Source organism: Poromitra crassiceps (genome assembly GCF_964638095.1).
Source record: "Poromitra crassiceps genome assembly, contig: HAP1_SCAFFOLD_130, whole genome shotgun sequence".
In the NCBI taxonomy this organism is placed as follows: Eukaryota; Metazoa; Chordata; class Actinopteri; order Beryciformes; family Melamphaidae; genus Poromitra; species Poromitra crassiceps.
In genome coordinates this window covers 40,103-57,246 of record NW_028152231.1, presented here as the reverse complement: position 1 = coordinate 57,246, position 17,144 = coordinate 40,103, and the positions used below count along the sequence as shown (strand labels likewise).

Sequence of the window (17,144 nt, the reverse complement as noted above, 5' to 3'; positions counted from 1 at the left end):
GCTTGGGTGACTACGTATTTTTAAGGCAAGGGGCTCGAGCGCAACGGCGAAGAGGGCCGGCGAGAGAGGGCAACCCTGCTGGACCGAGCGAAGTAATGGAAACCTGGTTGACTTGTCGCCATTGGTTATAACTGAGCATGCTGGACTTGCGTATATAAGCTTAACCCAGGATATGAATGATTTGCCAACCCCCGAATCTGTGCAGTGACTCAAACATATAAGCCCACTCAACCTGATCAAACGCCTTCTGTGCATCGAGTAGGGGTGTCACGATACACTCAGTTCACGATACGATACGTATCACGATACTGGGTTCACGATAACGATACGATACGATACGATTTTAACAATATTTTTTTAAACTTGAATAATGACAATATATGACTGGAAAAGTAGTATTTTATTTGAAATGCACAAATACAAAACATGCTGTTGTGGGAAATTGTTATTACAATAACAACTAGAAAAAACATGAGATTGGAGATAAGGCTTATCTTGAAATAGAATGAGTTACACCGTCACTTAGATTTACTTTGAACTAAAAGGTTTCTCAGCAGTATAAATTCTCATTATGCATCTTCAGTTTTTCTTCAAACTCAAACAACAAGACTTTTCTTAGTCTATTTTTTATGCATCTTCAATTTTTCCTGTCAAGTAAACAGTTTTGCCAGAAACTCAATTGAATGGTTTCTCTCCTGTATAACTTCTCATGTGTCTCTTCAGAGACTTGTTCAACTGAACTACTTTCCACACATTGAACTTCAACAAACAAAGGCTGAGTTTCCCAACAAAGAAGCTTCTTAAGAGTTAAGAAGCTTCTTAACCCTTGTACCCTGCTAACCCGCTAACCCTTAAACGTCTGCTGGTCCATGTACATGCACCTTGATATTAATTTTTATTTTTGATAGTCTTAATTAATTATTTTTTTATTTTTTATTGATTCTTATCCATTGGTAACTTCATCTCTCATACCTCATATCGACATTTCATGCTCACTGAATTTTAACCCCTCAAATGCCAGTTTACTGTATTTTCTGTACAATAAAATTTTCAGTAGAAAACACAAAATATTATTTTTTTCCCTTCCCATGAATGCCACCTGGTGGCGCTGTGGTGGGATTATCATAGCTATGGATTGATGACATTTTTGGCGGAGGAATTACTTTATCCCAGCTTCCATCTTTTGAGAATTGCAAATTTGCATTTTTTTAACTTTCATGGATCTTGATATTAGTACTTGTTTTTTATATTTATAAGTAAGTATTTTCTTATTTTTTATCGATCCATATCCGTTCCTGATTCCATTCCTCCCACCTCATATGCGTAGTTGAACATCCTGCTCAAAACACACGCTTGAGCGACACCATTTAGGCCATGAGTGAGGGAGCACAGAACTGGCCTCCATGGATGACGCTCTGACCGCCTCCGCCGCCCAAGGCGCTCCTTCGTGGGCATCGGATGTTACTGTGGCCCGCTGCGCCTCGCAGCTTTTGCCTGTCTCAACGCGGAAGTCATTGAAACCTCTTAGAACGGCAATGATCGCGACAAGATTACACATCTAGAGTCACTTTTTGATGCCGATTCCGAAAATGCTCGTCATGAGTCTCTACAACGAACGGGCGCGGAGATACGATGTAGTTTCAACTAAGGTAAGTTTTACAAAAAAAAACATGAAACTGCCCATTTTCGACTTCGAGCTAGTTTTCACAAGAAACGCAAATGAGCTTCATCCTATGGAATCAAATAAGGGCCAAGCTTCAAATAATTAGTTTGCACCGGAAAATCCGCGTTCGCAGGTCATATGACCATTTTTCCATGATTGATAACTGCAGGGTACTTTTCATGTAAATCTCCATGTAATTGGTTGCTGTGCTGTGCTGTGTGATGTGCTGGGGAAATAGCGGGGGGGGGCAAACACAATAGAAACTACAAATTTGATGTCTTGAGTCGAACTGAGAGGTGTAAGATCAGAAAAATAATTATTTTTGGGGAAAGTGGCTGGGAGTCGATTTTTTTTGTTTGTTTTTTTGCAAAATTAACATTGAAGTCAATGGGAAAACTATGCAATGGATGTTGAAGCCTTGTAACTCAACCAAATGTTCAATCAACCCCAAGGTTAGATATTAAGGTCAAATTTCAAGGTATTTGGTACAGGATGCCCGCTGAAAAAAATTAAATACATTAATTTTGTAAAAATTTCCTGGAGGTCTCAAAAAGGCGGTTTTAATGGGAGTCAATGGGCGTGCCGGTGGACCCCAGCAGACGTTTAAGGAGTATTTGAGTTTCTGGGTGCCAGGACGATGTTTTTCTATTTTTTTCAACGTGAATTACCATAATAAACCATAAAAACAACCTGTGCTTAATCTTACACTTTTCGCTCCAGGATTTTCCAAATTACACTTACGCGATTATTGCTTCGCACCAGCTGGGTGGACCAGCAGGGAGTTAAGAAGCTTCTTAAGGAGTTAAGAAGGCTCCAAAGAAGTGTTTCCCAAACGCCTTCTTAACAGTCGAGAAAAATAAAAAAAATAGAAGGCTCTTAAGAAGCATCTTAACTGGAGCGGCTCACTTGATGGCACTCTGAGCCCAGCAGTGGGCCACGACTCAGTGGTTGAGAAACACTGTTAACACCTAATCATGGTCATGTTAAACTTTATTAAACATTATTTATTTCAGACATGGACTGCAGTTCAAATTGCTTTATATACACAGCATACAACAAAACAGAGAAACACTACAGAATTTAAGCGACCTTGGGTTCTGTGAAAGGTGCTATATAAATCCACAACATTATAAAAGGAATCCATTCTGATTAGAGAAATATAGCCTACGGTAAAACATTTAAAACACAAGTAACCATACATACAGGGGAGATTTTCAAGTGTTCCCCAATTTTAAACACTAAAGGGTGCATGAAAGAAAGGAAAAAGGGAAAAACACAAGAGGAAGAGTGGACACAAGTATCTCCTTTTGCCTGACGCGGCTGGATCTGCCAGTGTTTTGTCATTAAGAAGGTGTTAAGAAGGCTCCAGACCCTTCTTACAAAACCTTCTTAACGAAAGATCATCTTAGCGCTAAGAAGCTTTTGGGAAACGCAGCCTTCTTAACGGAGGATAATTGGAAGATAATTTTAGGCTAAGAAGCAATCGGGAAACGCGTTGGCTTTGTTGGCTTCTTACGGGAGCCTTAAGAAGGGTCAAAGAAGCTTCTTAGCGCTAAGAAGCTTTTGGGAAACGCATGCCTTCGTAAAGAAGCAATTGGGAAACGCGTTTGCTTCTTAAGGGGGCCTTAAGAAGGGTTGAATTAGCTTCTTAGCGCAAAGAAGCTTTTGGGAAACCCAGCCTTTAAGACGTTTCTTTGTCTGCTTTTGAATTTTTTTTTTTTTTTTTTTTTTTTTTTTCTTCACGATATGAGATTTCATCTCAACGATACATATCGTGACGTTTTACTATCGCGAAATTTCGTGGGACGATATATTGTGACACCCCTAGCATCGAGTGATAAAATCGCCGCACCACTGGTCATACTGTGATCCGCATATGTGGTATTGAGGAGGCGTCTGACATTAGAGAAAGAGAACCTATTCGGGATGAACCCTGTCTGGTCTGGATGAATAATGGATGACAAATGTTTATTTAGCCGGGTAGCCAGCGTTTTAGTGATTACCTTTCTGTCAAAATTCTGGAGCGCTATGGGTCTGTAGCTGGCTGGATCAGCTTCATCCTTCCCCTTTTTTTAAATGACAGAGATGTTAGCTTCATATAATGTTTTAGGCAAGACTTTGTCCTTCACAGAGTTAGATGCCATTCTGAGGAGGAGTGGATCGAGAGTGTTGCAGAATTTCTTGTAAAATTCACCACCACATCCATCCGCTGCAGCTGCTTTGCCTGATGGGAATGATTTAATGGCAGAAATGATTTCCTCCAATGTTAAATCAGAGTCTAAGTCCTCTTTGGCAGCATCACTTAGTTTGGGTGTTTCAAGAGGGTCAAAAAAGTCATTCAAATCAGATTGAGCGGTTAGACGAATAGAGTTCGCTATAGAACTCCTTAAAACGGTCATTCATCTTCTCAGGGTTAGTCAGCAGGGCGCCCGTCTTCGATGTAATGGAAAGAATTGACCTGGAAGCCTGAGCGCCCTTAAGCTGCCGCGCCAGGAGCCCCTCAGGCTTATCTCCCAATTCAAATAGCTTTTGTCTCAGTTTTAAAAGAAGAGTATTTATTTGACCACCTAAGATGCAGTTATATTCATATTTTAACTTCCACAATGCATGTTAACATTTTTGAATTGTGACATACTGAATTTCAAATGTATCATCCGGTACCTAAGTGTTATTTATTTTCACTTCCACATCATCATGACGACAACATTGTTTTTGATCTCACAGGGCAGAAACAGAAGTCCACATTGCCATGATGACCTCAGATGAGAGCAGTAACGTGTGTGATCCAGGCTGCTCAGAGGGAGAGAGCTGCCAGACTGGGTCTAGCATACCGCCTGATCTAGGACAAATCAATGAGCCAGAGACGGATCCCCCCGCAGAGAAGGAGGGGCGTTTGGGAAAGCATCCTCTGATTGGGGAAGAGCAACAGGAACTGGAAGGAAGCACAGTTGAGATTATGGTTGAAAAATGTGAGAAGCAAATGCAAGATGGGGAACCTGGCACTGGAGAAGCAGACCCTTATCCTGCCACCGGCTTTTCAACTGAAACGCCTGAGAAAGAAGAGACTGAGAGAGAGCCGGAGGAGGCCGCCCCTCTGCAGGTGGACAGTGTGGCCGGAACAAGGGATGGGAGAGTGGAAAGGATGGGAGGTGAGGCCCAGGACGGAGGTGAGTCCCAAGACGGTGATGGGGCTGAAGCAGGGGCTTCATCTGCACACACCGGCCCAGGAGGGATCCTTTGTGGCTCTGAGGAGCTCTGCAAGGCTGCAGTGACCCCTAGTGGCTCAGAGGGGAAAGGAAATGTGAGAGGGAGCACCATTAAAATGTTATTGCAGACCTTATAACTTGGAAAGGGTGCTGAAGAGTATTAGGGCCATTCTACTGTTGTTGTTGTTGTTTTTTACTGCAGCCTAGGGGAGGGCGGTCTGATATTAAAGTCACAAATTTGCAAGATAATTTTTTTTTAATTCTGAGTTTTATTTATGCAGGCAAGTCATTAAGAACAAATTCTTATTTACAGTGGCTGCCTGTGTTTCCCCCCTCACAAATCTATGTTATTTTCTTTCTTTCTTTTCATTTCTGAGTGTTTTATTTCTCTCAAATTTCTGACTTCAATCTAAGAATGTGATTTTCTTTCTCAGAATACCTCCCTCCTGCCGGCTTAGGTAAAAAATAATAATTAAAATACATGAACCTATAATGGCCCTAATACTCTTCCATAAAATGCAGATTAGTAAACTTGAGTATAGACTAAGAAGATGCATGTTGTTGTTGCCTGAGTGTATTATTGTTTGTCACAGTGCGGTCCTGATGATAAGCCCAGCACAAGTCCTCCTGTGAGCACTGAGCAGACCCAGGACGCCCCTGACCCATTTGGATCTGGGTCCTTGGATGATGTGTCCGACTCCCAGCTGAACGACATTGTCCTGATGTAAGGAAGAGGGAAGGACAGTAAGGCAGGAAAATATCACTGAAAAAAGTGTTTACAGCTACATAATATTGGTTTTTATGTGAAATTAACAACTTTGTAATGCCTTAGCTCTCCAACTTCTCCCCCTCTCCCCCATCCAGTGAGGAGGTGATGGGGGCCGATGGAGGACATGGAGCCTCAGACTGTCATGAAGATGCTACAGACCTGGTCTGTGGGCTGATCAGGGAACTCTCATCTCTGAAGTTAGTAACTGGCGTCCTCGGTCTCTCACTCATGTTCCCTCTCACTTTCCATCTATATTACTTTTTTATCCCTTTTACCACCCGGTAGTCAGTGCATATACTAGTGCTGCGTGGGCGGTAGTCAGTGCATATACTAGTGCTGCGTGGGCGGTAGTCAGTGCATATACTAGTGCTGCGTGGGCGGTAGTCAGTACATATACTAGTGCTGCGTGGGCGGTAGTCAGTACATATACTAGTGCTGCATGGGCGGTAGTCAGTACATATACTAGTGCTGCGTGGGCGGTAGTCAGTACATATACTAGTGCTGCATGGGCGGTAGTCAGTACATATACTAGTGCTGCGTGGGCGGTAGTCAGTACATATACTAGTGCTGCGTGGGCGGTAGTCAGTACATATACTAGTGCTGCGTGGGCGGTAGTCAGTACATATACTAGTGCTGCGTGGGCGGTAGTCAGTACATATACTAGTGCTGCGTGGGCGGTAGTCAGTACATATACTAGTGCTGCGTGGGCGGTAGTCAGTACATATACTAGTGCTGCGTGGGCGGTAGTCAGTACATATACTAGTGCTGCGTGGGCGGTAGTCAGTACATATACTAGTGCTGCGTGGGCGGTAGTCAGTACATATACTAGTGCTGCGTGGGCGGTAGTCAGTACATATACTAGTGCTGCGTGGGCGGTAGTCAGTACATATACTAGTGCTGCGTGGGCGGTAGTCAGTACATATACTAGTGCTGCATGGGCGGTAGTCAGTACATATACTAGTGCTGCGTGGGCGGTAGTCAGTACATATACTAGTGCTGCATGGGCGGTAGTCAGTACATATACTAGTGCTGCATGGGCGGTAGTCAGTGCATATACTAGTGCTGCGTGGGCGGTAGTCAGTGCATATACTAGTGCTGCGTGGGCGGTAGTCAGTACATATACTAGTGCTGCGTGGGCGGTAGTCAGTACATATACTAGTGCTGCGTGGGCGGTAGTCAGTACATATACTAGTGCTGCATGGGCGGTAGTCAGTACATATACTAGTGCTGCATGGGCGGTAGTCAGTACATATACTAGTGCTGCATGGGCGGTAGTCAGTACATATACTAGTGCTGCATGGGCGGTAGTCAGTACATATACTAGTGCTGCATGGGCGGTAGTCAGTACATATACTAGTGCTGCGTGGGCGGTAGTCAGTACATATACTAGTGCTGCGTGGGCGGTAGTCAGTACATATACTAGTGCTGCATGGGCGGTAGTCAGTACATATACTAGTGCTGCGTGGGCGGTAGTCAGTGCATATACTAGTGCTGCGTGGGCGGTAGTCAGTACATATACTAGTGCTGCGTGGGCGGTAGTCAGTACATATACTAGTGCTGCATGGGCGGTAGTCAGTACATATACTAGTGCTGCGTGGGCGGTAGTCAGTACATATACTAGTGCTGCATGGGCGGTAGTCAGTACATATACTAGTGCTGCGTGGGCGGTAGTCAGTACATATACTAGTGCTGCGTGGGCGGTAGTCAGTACATATACTAGTGCTGCGTGGGCGGTAGTCAGTACATATACTAGTGCTGCGTGGGCGGTAGTCAGTACATATACTAGTGCTGCGTGGGCGGTAGTCAGTACATATACTAGTGCTGCGTGGGCGGTAGTCAGTACATATACTAGTGCTGCGTGGGCGGTAGTCAGTACATATACTAGTGCTGCGTGGGCGGTAGTCAGTACATATACTAGTGCTGCGTGGGCGGTAGTCAGTACATATACTAGTGCTGCGTGGGCGGTAGTCAGTACATATACTAGTGCTGCGTGGGCGGTAGTCAGTACATATACTAGTGCTGCGTGGGCGGTAGTCAGTACATATACTAGTGCTGCATGGGCGGTAGTCAGTACATATACTAGTGCTGCGTGGGCGGTAGTCAGTACATATACTAGTGCTGCATGGGCGGTAGTCAGTACATATACTAGTGCTGCATGGGCGGTAGTCAGTGCATATACTAGTGCTGCGTGGGCGGTAGTCAGTGCATATACTAGTGCTGCGTGGGCGGTAGTCAGTACATATACTAGTGCTGCGTGGGCGGTAGTCAGTACATATACTAGTGCTGCGTGGGCGGTAGTCAGTACATATACTAGTGCTGCATGGGCGGTAGTCAGTACATATACTAGTGCTGCATGGGCGGTAGTCAGTACATATACTAGTGCTGCATGGGCGGTAGTCAGTACATATACTAGTGCTGCATGGGCGGTAGTCAGTACATATACTAGTGCTGCATGGGCGGTAGTCAGTACATATACTAGTGCTGCGTGGGCGGTAGTCAGTACATATACTAGTGCTGCGTGGGCGGTAGTCAGTACATATACTAGTGCTGCATGGGCGGTAGTCAGTACATATACTAGTGCTGCGTGGGCGGTAGTCAGTACATATACTAGTGCTGCATGGGCGGTAGTCAGTACATATACTAGTGCTGCATGGGCGGTAGTCAGTACATATACTAGTGCTGCATGGGCGGTAGTCAGTACATATACTAGTGCTGCATGGGCGGTAGTCAGTACATATACTAGTGCTGCATGGGCGGTAGTCAGTACATATACTAGTGCTGCATGGGCGGTAGTCAGTACATATACTAGTGCTGCGTGGGCGGTAGTCAGTACATATACTAGTGCTGCATGGGCGGTAGTCAGTGCATATACTAGTGCTGCGTGGGCGGTAGTCAGTGCATATACTAGTGCTGCGTGGGCGGTAGTCAGTACATATACTAGTGCTGCGTGGGCGGTAGTCAGTACATATACTAGTGCTGCGTGGGCGGTAGTCAGTACATATACTAGTGCTGCATGGGCGGTAGTCAGTACATATACTAGTGCTGCATGGGCGGTAGTCAGTACATATACTAGTGCTGCATGGGCGGTAGTCAGTACATATACTAGTGCTGCATGGGCGGTAGTCAGTACATATACTAGTGCTGCATGGGCGGTAGTCAGTACATATACTAGTGCTGCGTGGGCGGTAGTCAGTACATATACTAGTGCTGCGTGGGCGGTAGTCAGTACATATACTAGTGCTGCGTGGGCGGTAGTCAGTACATATACTAGTGCTGCGTGGGCGGTAGTCAGTACATATACTAGTGCTGCATGGGCGGTAGTCAGTACATATACTAGTGCTGCGTGGGCGGTAGTCAGTACATATACTAGTGCTGCGTGGGCGGTAGAGGCCTAAATCGTTTAAATGGGAGTGTGATCTGTCCGCCGGTAGTAAAAAAAAACATTTATTTCTAAACAAAATAGTGGAAACACAGATAATACGGTTTTGGTGTCAAATTGAAACAAGCACACACTCTTCATGGAGTAGCCTATACCAACCTTTAAGATTGGCAAGAGCAACTTTTGGAGCGCAACCAGTGTTCAACTTTAAAATGTAATTGGTCCGTTTCATCCCCTTCAGTCACGCACTCCTCTGAGCTCCCATTGGCTAGACCAGTGGCATGCAAGTTACAACCTTGCCCTACTCAAGGAGCCACATTTGGGGGGGATCTTTGCAAGAGCCACAATCCAAAAAAAGTCCCTTTCCTCACTTTAAAAAAAAAATCTATTTACTTTAAGTATGACTTAAAAGAGCCTAAAAGAGCTTAAAAGAGCACCTATGTGCAGTGAATATGCCACTGTCTCTGACTTGTCTTATCACTATACTGCCTTATTGCTTGTTGTGTCTCTTGTTTTTGCACTCAAATGCCCTGTTATATTTGTACTATGTTGTAAACGGAGTTCACAGCACAAGAATTTCACACGTGATACTTGTGCCATGGAGTGACAATAAAAAATCTTGAATCTTGAATCTTGAGCCACACCTACCCATAAAGGAGCCGCATGTGGCTCTAGAGCAGGGATACTCAACTTGCTTTGCCCGGGGGCCACTTTCGTGAAATGATAGAAGGCCAGGGGCCAGTTAATAAACAATCAATATACATTTTTCTGTAGCGGATTGTAGGTGTCAGACGGAGTTTAGTCTGACAATGTTGTGCACACCGGATAGTTACTTAGGTTAAGTACACACATAAGTGCCTGGGTAGCGAGCAGCTAAATCATAGATTATTGAAAGATATTCCATATTCCAGACTGAAATGCTATAACAGAAGTGTGAGTATTGGCCAGAATTACATGAACATTTGGACACTTATTCAGCGGGTATCTTGCATTCAGGTGCACTGTAAAAAAGTTTTTTTTTTGCAATTCCATCGCGGGTCGCCAGTTGAGTATCACTGCTCTAGAGCCTGGGGTTGAGTATCACTGCTCTAGAGCCTTGGGTCGAGTACTGGGCTAACTCTCCACTCCCTCACAGACTTTAACCTCCTCCCTCACCTTCCTGCTTTTCTCCTTTCCATTACTTTTGTCAAAGAAAATCTTGCATAAAGAATGATAGAAAAACTTCATAAATAAGTGTTTGTCCACTCATTGCTTTCTTCCAGTCGGACTGTGATGGCCGCCCACCGAGAGCTGGAGAGCTTGCGCCGTGGCAACAAGTCTTCAAGGGGCTCCTTGCGTTGAGGATTTGGTTCAGGTCCATTCTGGCATGTTGCCACTCCACGAGTTCATAGGTAATCAGGCCACTCAGTTTTGGGTCATGCTTACTAACCCTTATATTCTTTAAATATAGGACTCATAATTCTCACTTGTGTTGAGTAGTTCTAAGGCTGAGTAGTTCTCTAAGGCTGGCTCATTTTCAGTGCTTTGTTTGGCTTTTTCCTAAATAAACTGAGTCAATAATCCAAGTATTTCATTTTATATTTCATTTCTTGAAGTATATTGATTCTGATGAATTTGGTTTATCCAGAGGCAAATGTGTGCACTGATTCTGATTAGTTTGACTTATCCAGAGGGAAATTTGTGCACTGCAAGGCCAGCTAAAAACCCACTAGGACAGTTAAAAGGTATGGGAAGACAGAAGCAAAGAAAATTTCAAACACAAAGGTAGTCAATTAAGATATTATTTTTAACTTTTGGTATACAAGACTTGGCATTGAAAACAAAGTGTGAAGAGCTGCTTGTGTTCAAATGCAGTTTTAAGAAAGGCCCACACACAAGGCCCACACACAATCACACATGAACAATCAAAATAAAATGGCATGCTTCAAGAACAGGTATAAGTAGCACACTTCAAGAACAAGATACACTCGGCTCAATTAAAATATTTAAAATGCTGGCATGGTGATGCTGACATACTGTAGGAAAGATGTTTCAGATGTCTTTTATAGCTAGTGTAATCCTTCAATGCATGGACAGGAAAATATGTAGTGTAACTAGGTACATCAGTCGTTTTAAAATAGCGCATGTAAAACAAACATCCATTAGGCTATACATTGGCATGTTTTTTTTTCTTCCCAAAAGTAAGTCGTAGAGGCACTGAGGCAGTCGCTATAAAAGTTATACAAAGTTATAAGCGCATGCTTTTAGTAAGCCACAAAGATTCATTAGAAAACACGTTGAACCAAGGTTAGTATGACACAGCAAACGTGCCAAGGCATGCAAAACAAAAACCAAACTTAATAAAAATTAAGACACACAAGGTAAAACAAAAACAAACCACAACGGGTCAGCCTAATTGAACTAGGCTACCTGGACAGCTGTTGGTTCAGCGTCTGGCCCTGGTATACACGGAGCTGTATGCGCTGTCGACCCTGGGGCAGAAGCGCTTGGTGTGGGCCTGGGCACCGGTGGCCCCGCACAGCGGACACACATACTGCCGTAGATAGGGACACATCACCTCTCCGGCCTGGTTCTTCAGGTGGTGGGAGCCATACACCAGCTCCGACTCGCCGTTGTGCTGGCAGAAACTGCACAACATGCGCTCGGTTGCAGGAGGTGCAGGCAGCTCCGGCGGCGCCTTGGAACGAGCCGCCTTCCTGCGCTCTTTCGCCCCCCGGGGACCCACCGGTATGGCGGGGGGCTTGCGGTCATTCTTGAGGTCCCCCTCCATCATCAGTGCGTCCCACAGGTCATGGACATGTCGATGAGCTGAGGAGCCCGTCTGTGCACATTCATTGGGGAGATGATTCACAGAGTGCGCCCCGACCTCGCCGTCACTGTGGCGCACCCCGTTGATGGCCAGAGACTCCAGCGCCTTGCAGAGATCATCCGGTTCAGAACGCGGAGTAGACGAGCCTGCCAGCGAGGACTCGTCATTCGAGACCTCTCGCCCCATCATCTCTCTGATCGTGTCCGATAGCCCCATGTAGTCTCGCCAGAGCTGGAAACCTTTGTTGTTGTCGGACTCCATGAAGCGCGGTAGATGGTGCAAAAGTCCCCAAACCATACCGTTCATTCTAGTGCCTCTCAAAACTTTTTTTCGCCTTTTCTGCCGAGTAAACCTTTGCGCTGTGCCACAACGGTGTACAGCCTACTACAGTCGAAAGGCACGCGACTGCAATCTTGATTGATAATTGGTTGCAAGTGGTGATCGAGGACACGCGCCTCGCTGGCGCCGCATCATGCTTGGAACCAATCAGATGGGGTCATGCACCAGGTGCGTGCACAGGGCGTGAGTACATTCACTCACCCCACCCCGCCCATATTTTAAAAGTCATGATTGCATTTTCTGTTGCGCTCCTACTCCTACTTTATTGGCTATAGGCTCGATTACAACAACCACAGCCAGCCACCTTCTTTGTACTGTAGCCTACTTAAAACGTGTGGAAAAAGAACATTACTGCAAGTCAGTGTTTATTGATAATGATCATTAAAAGGGGAAATACAGGAACAATAAGCATTTTCCACCATCCATCCATCCACGGTGCTAAAATGAGCAGTCTATGCGTGGAGCGTGGGGTGTGTGCACAATCCTCCCCACCACCCCATCATCCCACATCTCTGACTGGCAGTCAGCTTCTCTGGGTCTGAAAGAGAAGAGAAGGGCAGGGACATGAGAAATGAATTGCCATAGTGATGGTCTAAACTAGTGCATATAGCACACTTCTAAACAAATAATGTATTATGCAAATGTGTCACTTTATTTTGTATTTATATATTTTTAACAGATTTCTCCAGCATTTGCACTGCCTCTTCCACGCTGACTTGAAGTGACACTTTATACACTATAGTGTGTGTGTGTGTGTGTGTGTGTGTGAGAGAGAGAGAAAGAGAGCCCCCTCTCTCTCTCTCTCTCTCACAGAGAGAGGGGGGGTATTACATCAAACCATGAGGCTGGCAAAATGTTACCCATCTCTCTTTTTAACTATTGATTACTAGCAATGTTATAGGCATTTTATAAACCACAAGGAAAGATGAATGAATGACTGTAGGCTACAGTAGGCATTTAATCTTTGAAGATTTGAAGATGATAGGAACTTCTCTAGTTCTAGTGTAGTAGAGTAGTACTACTAGAGTAGTAGTAGTAGTAGTTGCTATCATGACGGACAATATTGGGGAGTATTAGATCTGTGCACAAAAGTAGCTGGGAAAAATTCTCTGTAAAAACAGAATTCATATCATTTGTAGTAGAACTATAGCTACAATAGACAGTTCAGTGTTCAGTCGTGAACGGCAGTTTAAAGAGTTTTTACTCGTTTCTAGCTTGGGAAGATGTACACACATCTCATCAACTGTATTCTTGCTTTGATTTTTCTTTGCAAGTAGATTACTGTGGAAACAAGATCACAAACATGATGGTGTGCTGTTGACTAACCTACGGCTGAACGGTAGATCGAGGGCAGAGTAGAGCTCAGGAGTGCTGGGGGTTTGAACTCTGACCCGTCCAGATCCTGAAAGAACAACGGTCTGCAAGTCTGTGGATGATGGAGTGATGGGAAGACAGCCAGATATACTCGTGGGCCCCAAACTTGATAAATCTGGAGTCAAATACATACAGGATTTTGGAGTGAAATGAATACATTGCATTGGCCTCCCACTGTTTAAGTGAACAGACTACAAAAACAAGCAAGCGTACTCACCAAGGACAGTGCTCTCTCTGTTGTTGCATTGCACTCCCTTACCAAACAGAGGCGACTGACACAGATACTGCTGCTTCAGGAGAGAGGCCTTCTGTTGCTCAAAATCCCGTCGCTGTAGACAAAGGAAATAACACTCGGAATACAGGAAATAACACTCGGAATACAGGAAATAACACTCGGAATACAGGAAATAACACTCGGAATACAGGAAATAACACTCGGAATACAGGAAATAACACTCGGAATACGGTCAGTAGCCTTTTTGAGACAGAATGTCATGAAGGGTGGAGCGTAATCCGTCTCTCGTGTGAGGAAGCCACACGCAAAATAAAACCTTTGGCCAGGATGCCCAAAATCGAGGTCTGATTTTCCTTCATATCCCTCATACATTTTTGTTTGCCTGTATGAATGTGAAATATGTCTTAAATTGCATTCTTAAAAAAAAGTCTTAAATTTAACTTGTTGAAACCCTGCAAACAGATCTGACTAGTGGTCAAAACAGCTTCCGCTTCCTCTCACTTCATGGCTTAGTCGGATGGCAGCGTCGGTGAAAGACTGCCTCTCCCTTTCAAAGTTCCTCCTCTGATGATCCAACTGCGCCCTGCGGGCCTGAAGGCGTTCCCACTCTTCCAGGAAATAGGAATCAGCCAGGTCAGGCGGGACAGAAGAAACAAGGCTATCCTATAGATGGAGAAACGGTAATGCAATTAGGTCATATTTGAGTATGTGGTACGCATACGGTATTATTTAGGAAAGCGCCCTACAGTGTACTGTACCTGTAGCAGCTGCTGTTGTAGTTTGACCAGCTGTTGACTCTCCTTCAGTTCACTTTCTAGTTGAGCCAAGAGCTTGTCGTGGTCAGTAGCCGCAGTCGCTTGGCCTGCACACGGTCCAGAAAGAATACTTAAATATGGGTCAAGCCCCAAAATGGTCCTGAACTTGTTTCTGGTGGTGGGCCTCTTGTCAAGAGGTTTCATTCGTTTGTGTCACAAGGCAAAAGTAGATTCCATCTTTTAGAAATTAAGCTCAAAAGTTTACAAGCCTTATAGGGGAATGTCTAAACAAGCATGATCTTTAAAGATATGGGTCTTTACCTTCAAATAGGAAGTCTTTTAGTCTCCTCTGCACTTTCAGCCAACCCTGAACCACACCCCCCGTCACATGGTCACCTAGTGCCAACTCAGTCTGAGCCAGCCTCTTGTCATTGGTTTGGACCTCTTCCTGGTCATCCACAAAGTCTGTCAGGGTCTTAAACAAGTTGTACAAACAATAATAATAATAAATATGAGATATTTGAAATGTATAGAAATATGAGAGAATACATAGCTTTGAGGTCAATACTACAGAAAGACCATCCTTTACAAATAATCTGTTTTGAGAAGTTCCCCCTTAGTGTCTCTTGGCCCCAGTAACAAGCAGCAGTTGTGGACACTCCACCGAAAAAACAATACCGATTTATTTGGCACATCGTCTCTCACACATCTGAAAGCTGTAGCAGTTTTGCAGACAGATTAATTTAGTTTGACACTTATTGAGAGTTGATTTGAGTCAAGTTGGGGGCCAGCGATGTCATCCATGCACAAATGACATCACTGGTCCATAACTTTCATCCTTACAGTTTTGCTCAGCATCGGCGTTTAGCTCAAAAAGTCTCTTTTTGTCCTTACTCGCTCCATGTCGACTCTGACCGCGTGCAGTAAAGAGGTGAGGCTGTGACGCAGCTTCATGGCCTCCCTGAGCTCGGCTTCTCGCCGCTCCAGCATCAGACGTAGCGTTGCCTCTTCTCGTCTACGAGGCCGAGAAATGCCAGAGAACAATTGTAGTAGAGGTATAGGAGGTGGAGAACGCAGTTGGGAGGTAATAACGCAGCAGAAAGCGCAGGACGACAGCAGCCAACCTACCTTGCATTAGACCTGACCGTTCTGACTGGCTGCTCTCGCCTCCCTCGGCCTCCAGGTGGAAGGTTCAACACCTCTATGGCTAGATAAGACAGGTACAAGGTGGGACACATGGTGTAAGAGTTATGTACTGTAAAGCAAAACATCTTTGTGCATTATGAATAATAAATGTAGAGAGATAAGCTAATTATTCTGTGGATTTAAGGCTGATTGACAGTAGATAAGAGTGAGCCTCACTGGGGCCTTTCTCCCGGCCTTTCTCAGTGAGCTGGGATAGTCTCCCCTTCAGTCTGTTGCTGTGCTGCTCTCTCCGCCTCAGGTCTGCCTCCTGCTGGTTGCTTCGCAGCTGTAGACTGTTGCACTGGCAAGAGGAAAGAGAGGCCATTTACACCTGGCGCTAACATGCGTTTTCTGTGATCAGATTGCAATCAGATTGTATTTTATCACTTCAGCCCGATTCCATTTACACCTGGCGTTAACATGCATTTTCTGCAATCTGATTGCAATCAGATTGCAGAAATGGTTGTCCTCTCAATCCGCATAAAGTTGCTGTATACAGATTGAGAGGACACATTGCATTTACACTTGTGTTCAATGTGTACACAATGCATCCCTGACCACCTCCGGAGGTGGTTTGGCCGATCAGATTGCAATCCTTCTTCAATGCGTTTTGGGGGTGTTTACACTTGGCATTTCAAGTGATAAAACACAATCTGATTGCAATCTGATCACAGAAAACGCATGTTAGCGCCAGGTGTAAATGGCCTCAGAGAGATGGGAAGGAAACTTTTTTTTTTTTCATAGGCCAGGGGGGTTAGAAATGCATTCCACTATTAAGTCTCACAAGCACACGTCCACCTTACCTTCTCCCTCTCCCATCGCAGCATGTCCTGAAGCCTGGCCACATGCTGGTCCCTCTCTTCAAGTTGCTCCTATAGGATCAAGAAGTGAAGAGTTTCAAGTTGTTTTGTTTCAATGACGACGACTGCTAGTCTCTCTCATTCACCCACCCTGAGTGAGGGTCCTTGGTCTCTGTGCTCCTCGCTGTCAGCCCACCAGGAGGCGCTGTGAGAGAGCTCGCTCAGATAAGGATTGGGGCTGCGGCGCTCTCTCCTACGGAGCAGACGGGGGTCTAATAAAAATGAGAAGAGCAGAGGGAAAGGAGGAGAAAAATGAAATGGAAGAGAGGTAGACAATTAAGGATCAGTAGAAAAAAGGACATGAGATTGTGTGCGTTGTGCAGCATCCAGTGTGATACTCAGTGGCTCTTACTTCAGTCAAAGATGCTCTTACCTGAGTCCTGGCTCCTTCCAGCTGTTCTCTGGCCACAGCTGGACGCCATCTGTTTGCCATATTCAGATAATGAACTGACATTTGAATCATATGTTCATGTAAATATATGGCACCTCAACTTGGTCAATAGTACAATCACCAGAGCACAGATATGTTTTGAGAAGTCGTCCCCCCCCCCACTTTATTTTTTACACATT

At 44.8% G+C, this 17,144-nt stretch overlaps 2 protein-coding genes across 2 annotated transcripts; both read right to left on the bottom strand.

Moving 5' to 3' along the window:
* Positions 1-11,442: 11,442 nt before the first annotated feature.
* LOC310800874 (nanos homolog 3-like) lies at positions 11,443-12,132 on the bottom strand (the record flags this gene model as incomplete). Its single annotated transcript, XM_083664762.1, has 1 exon — positions 11,443-12,132. One exon carries the CDS (start codon positions 12,130-12,132, stop codon positions 11,443-11,445), a length of 690 nt encoding a protein of 229 aa, XP_083520888.1.
* A 485-nt stretch (positions 12,133-12,617) lies between these two features.
* Positions 12,618-16,996, bottom strand: LOC310800873 (afadin- and alpha-actinin-binding protein B-like; the record flags this gene model as incomplete). Its single annotated transcript, XM_083664761.1, has 12 exons — positions 12,618-12,703; positions 13,496-13,654; positions 13,757-13,868; positions 14,276-14,437; positions 14,533-14,636; positions 14,851-14,977; positions 15,424-15,544; positions 15,658-15,736; positions 15,892-16,015; positions 16,518-16,586; positions 16,665-16,786; positions 16,948-16,996. The coding sequence occupies 12 exons, from the start codon at positions 16,994-16,996 to the stop codon at positions 12,618-12,620; spliced, it is 1,314 nt and encodes a 437-aa protein (XP_083520887.1).
* Positions 16,997-17,144: the final 148 nt, after the last annotated feature.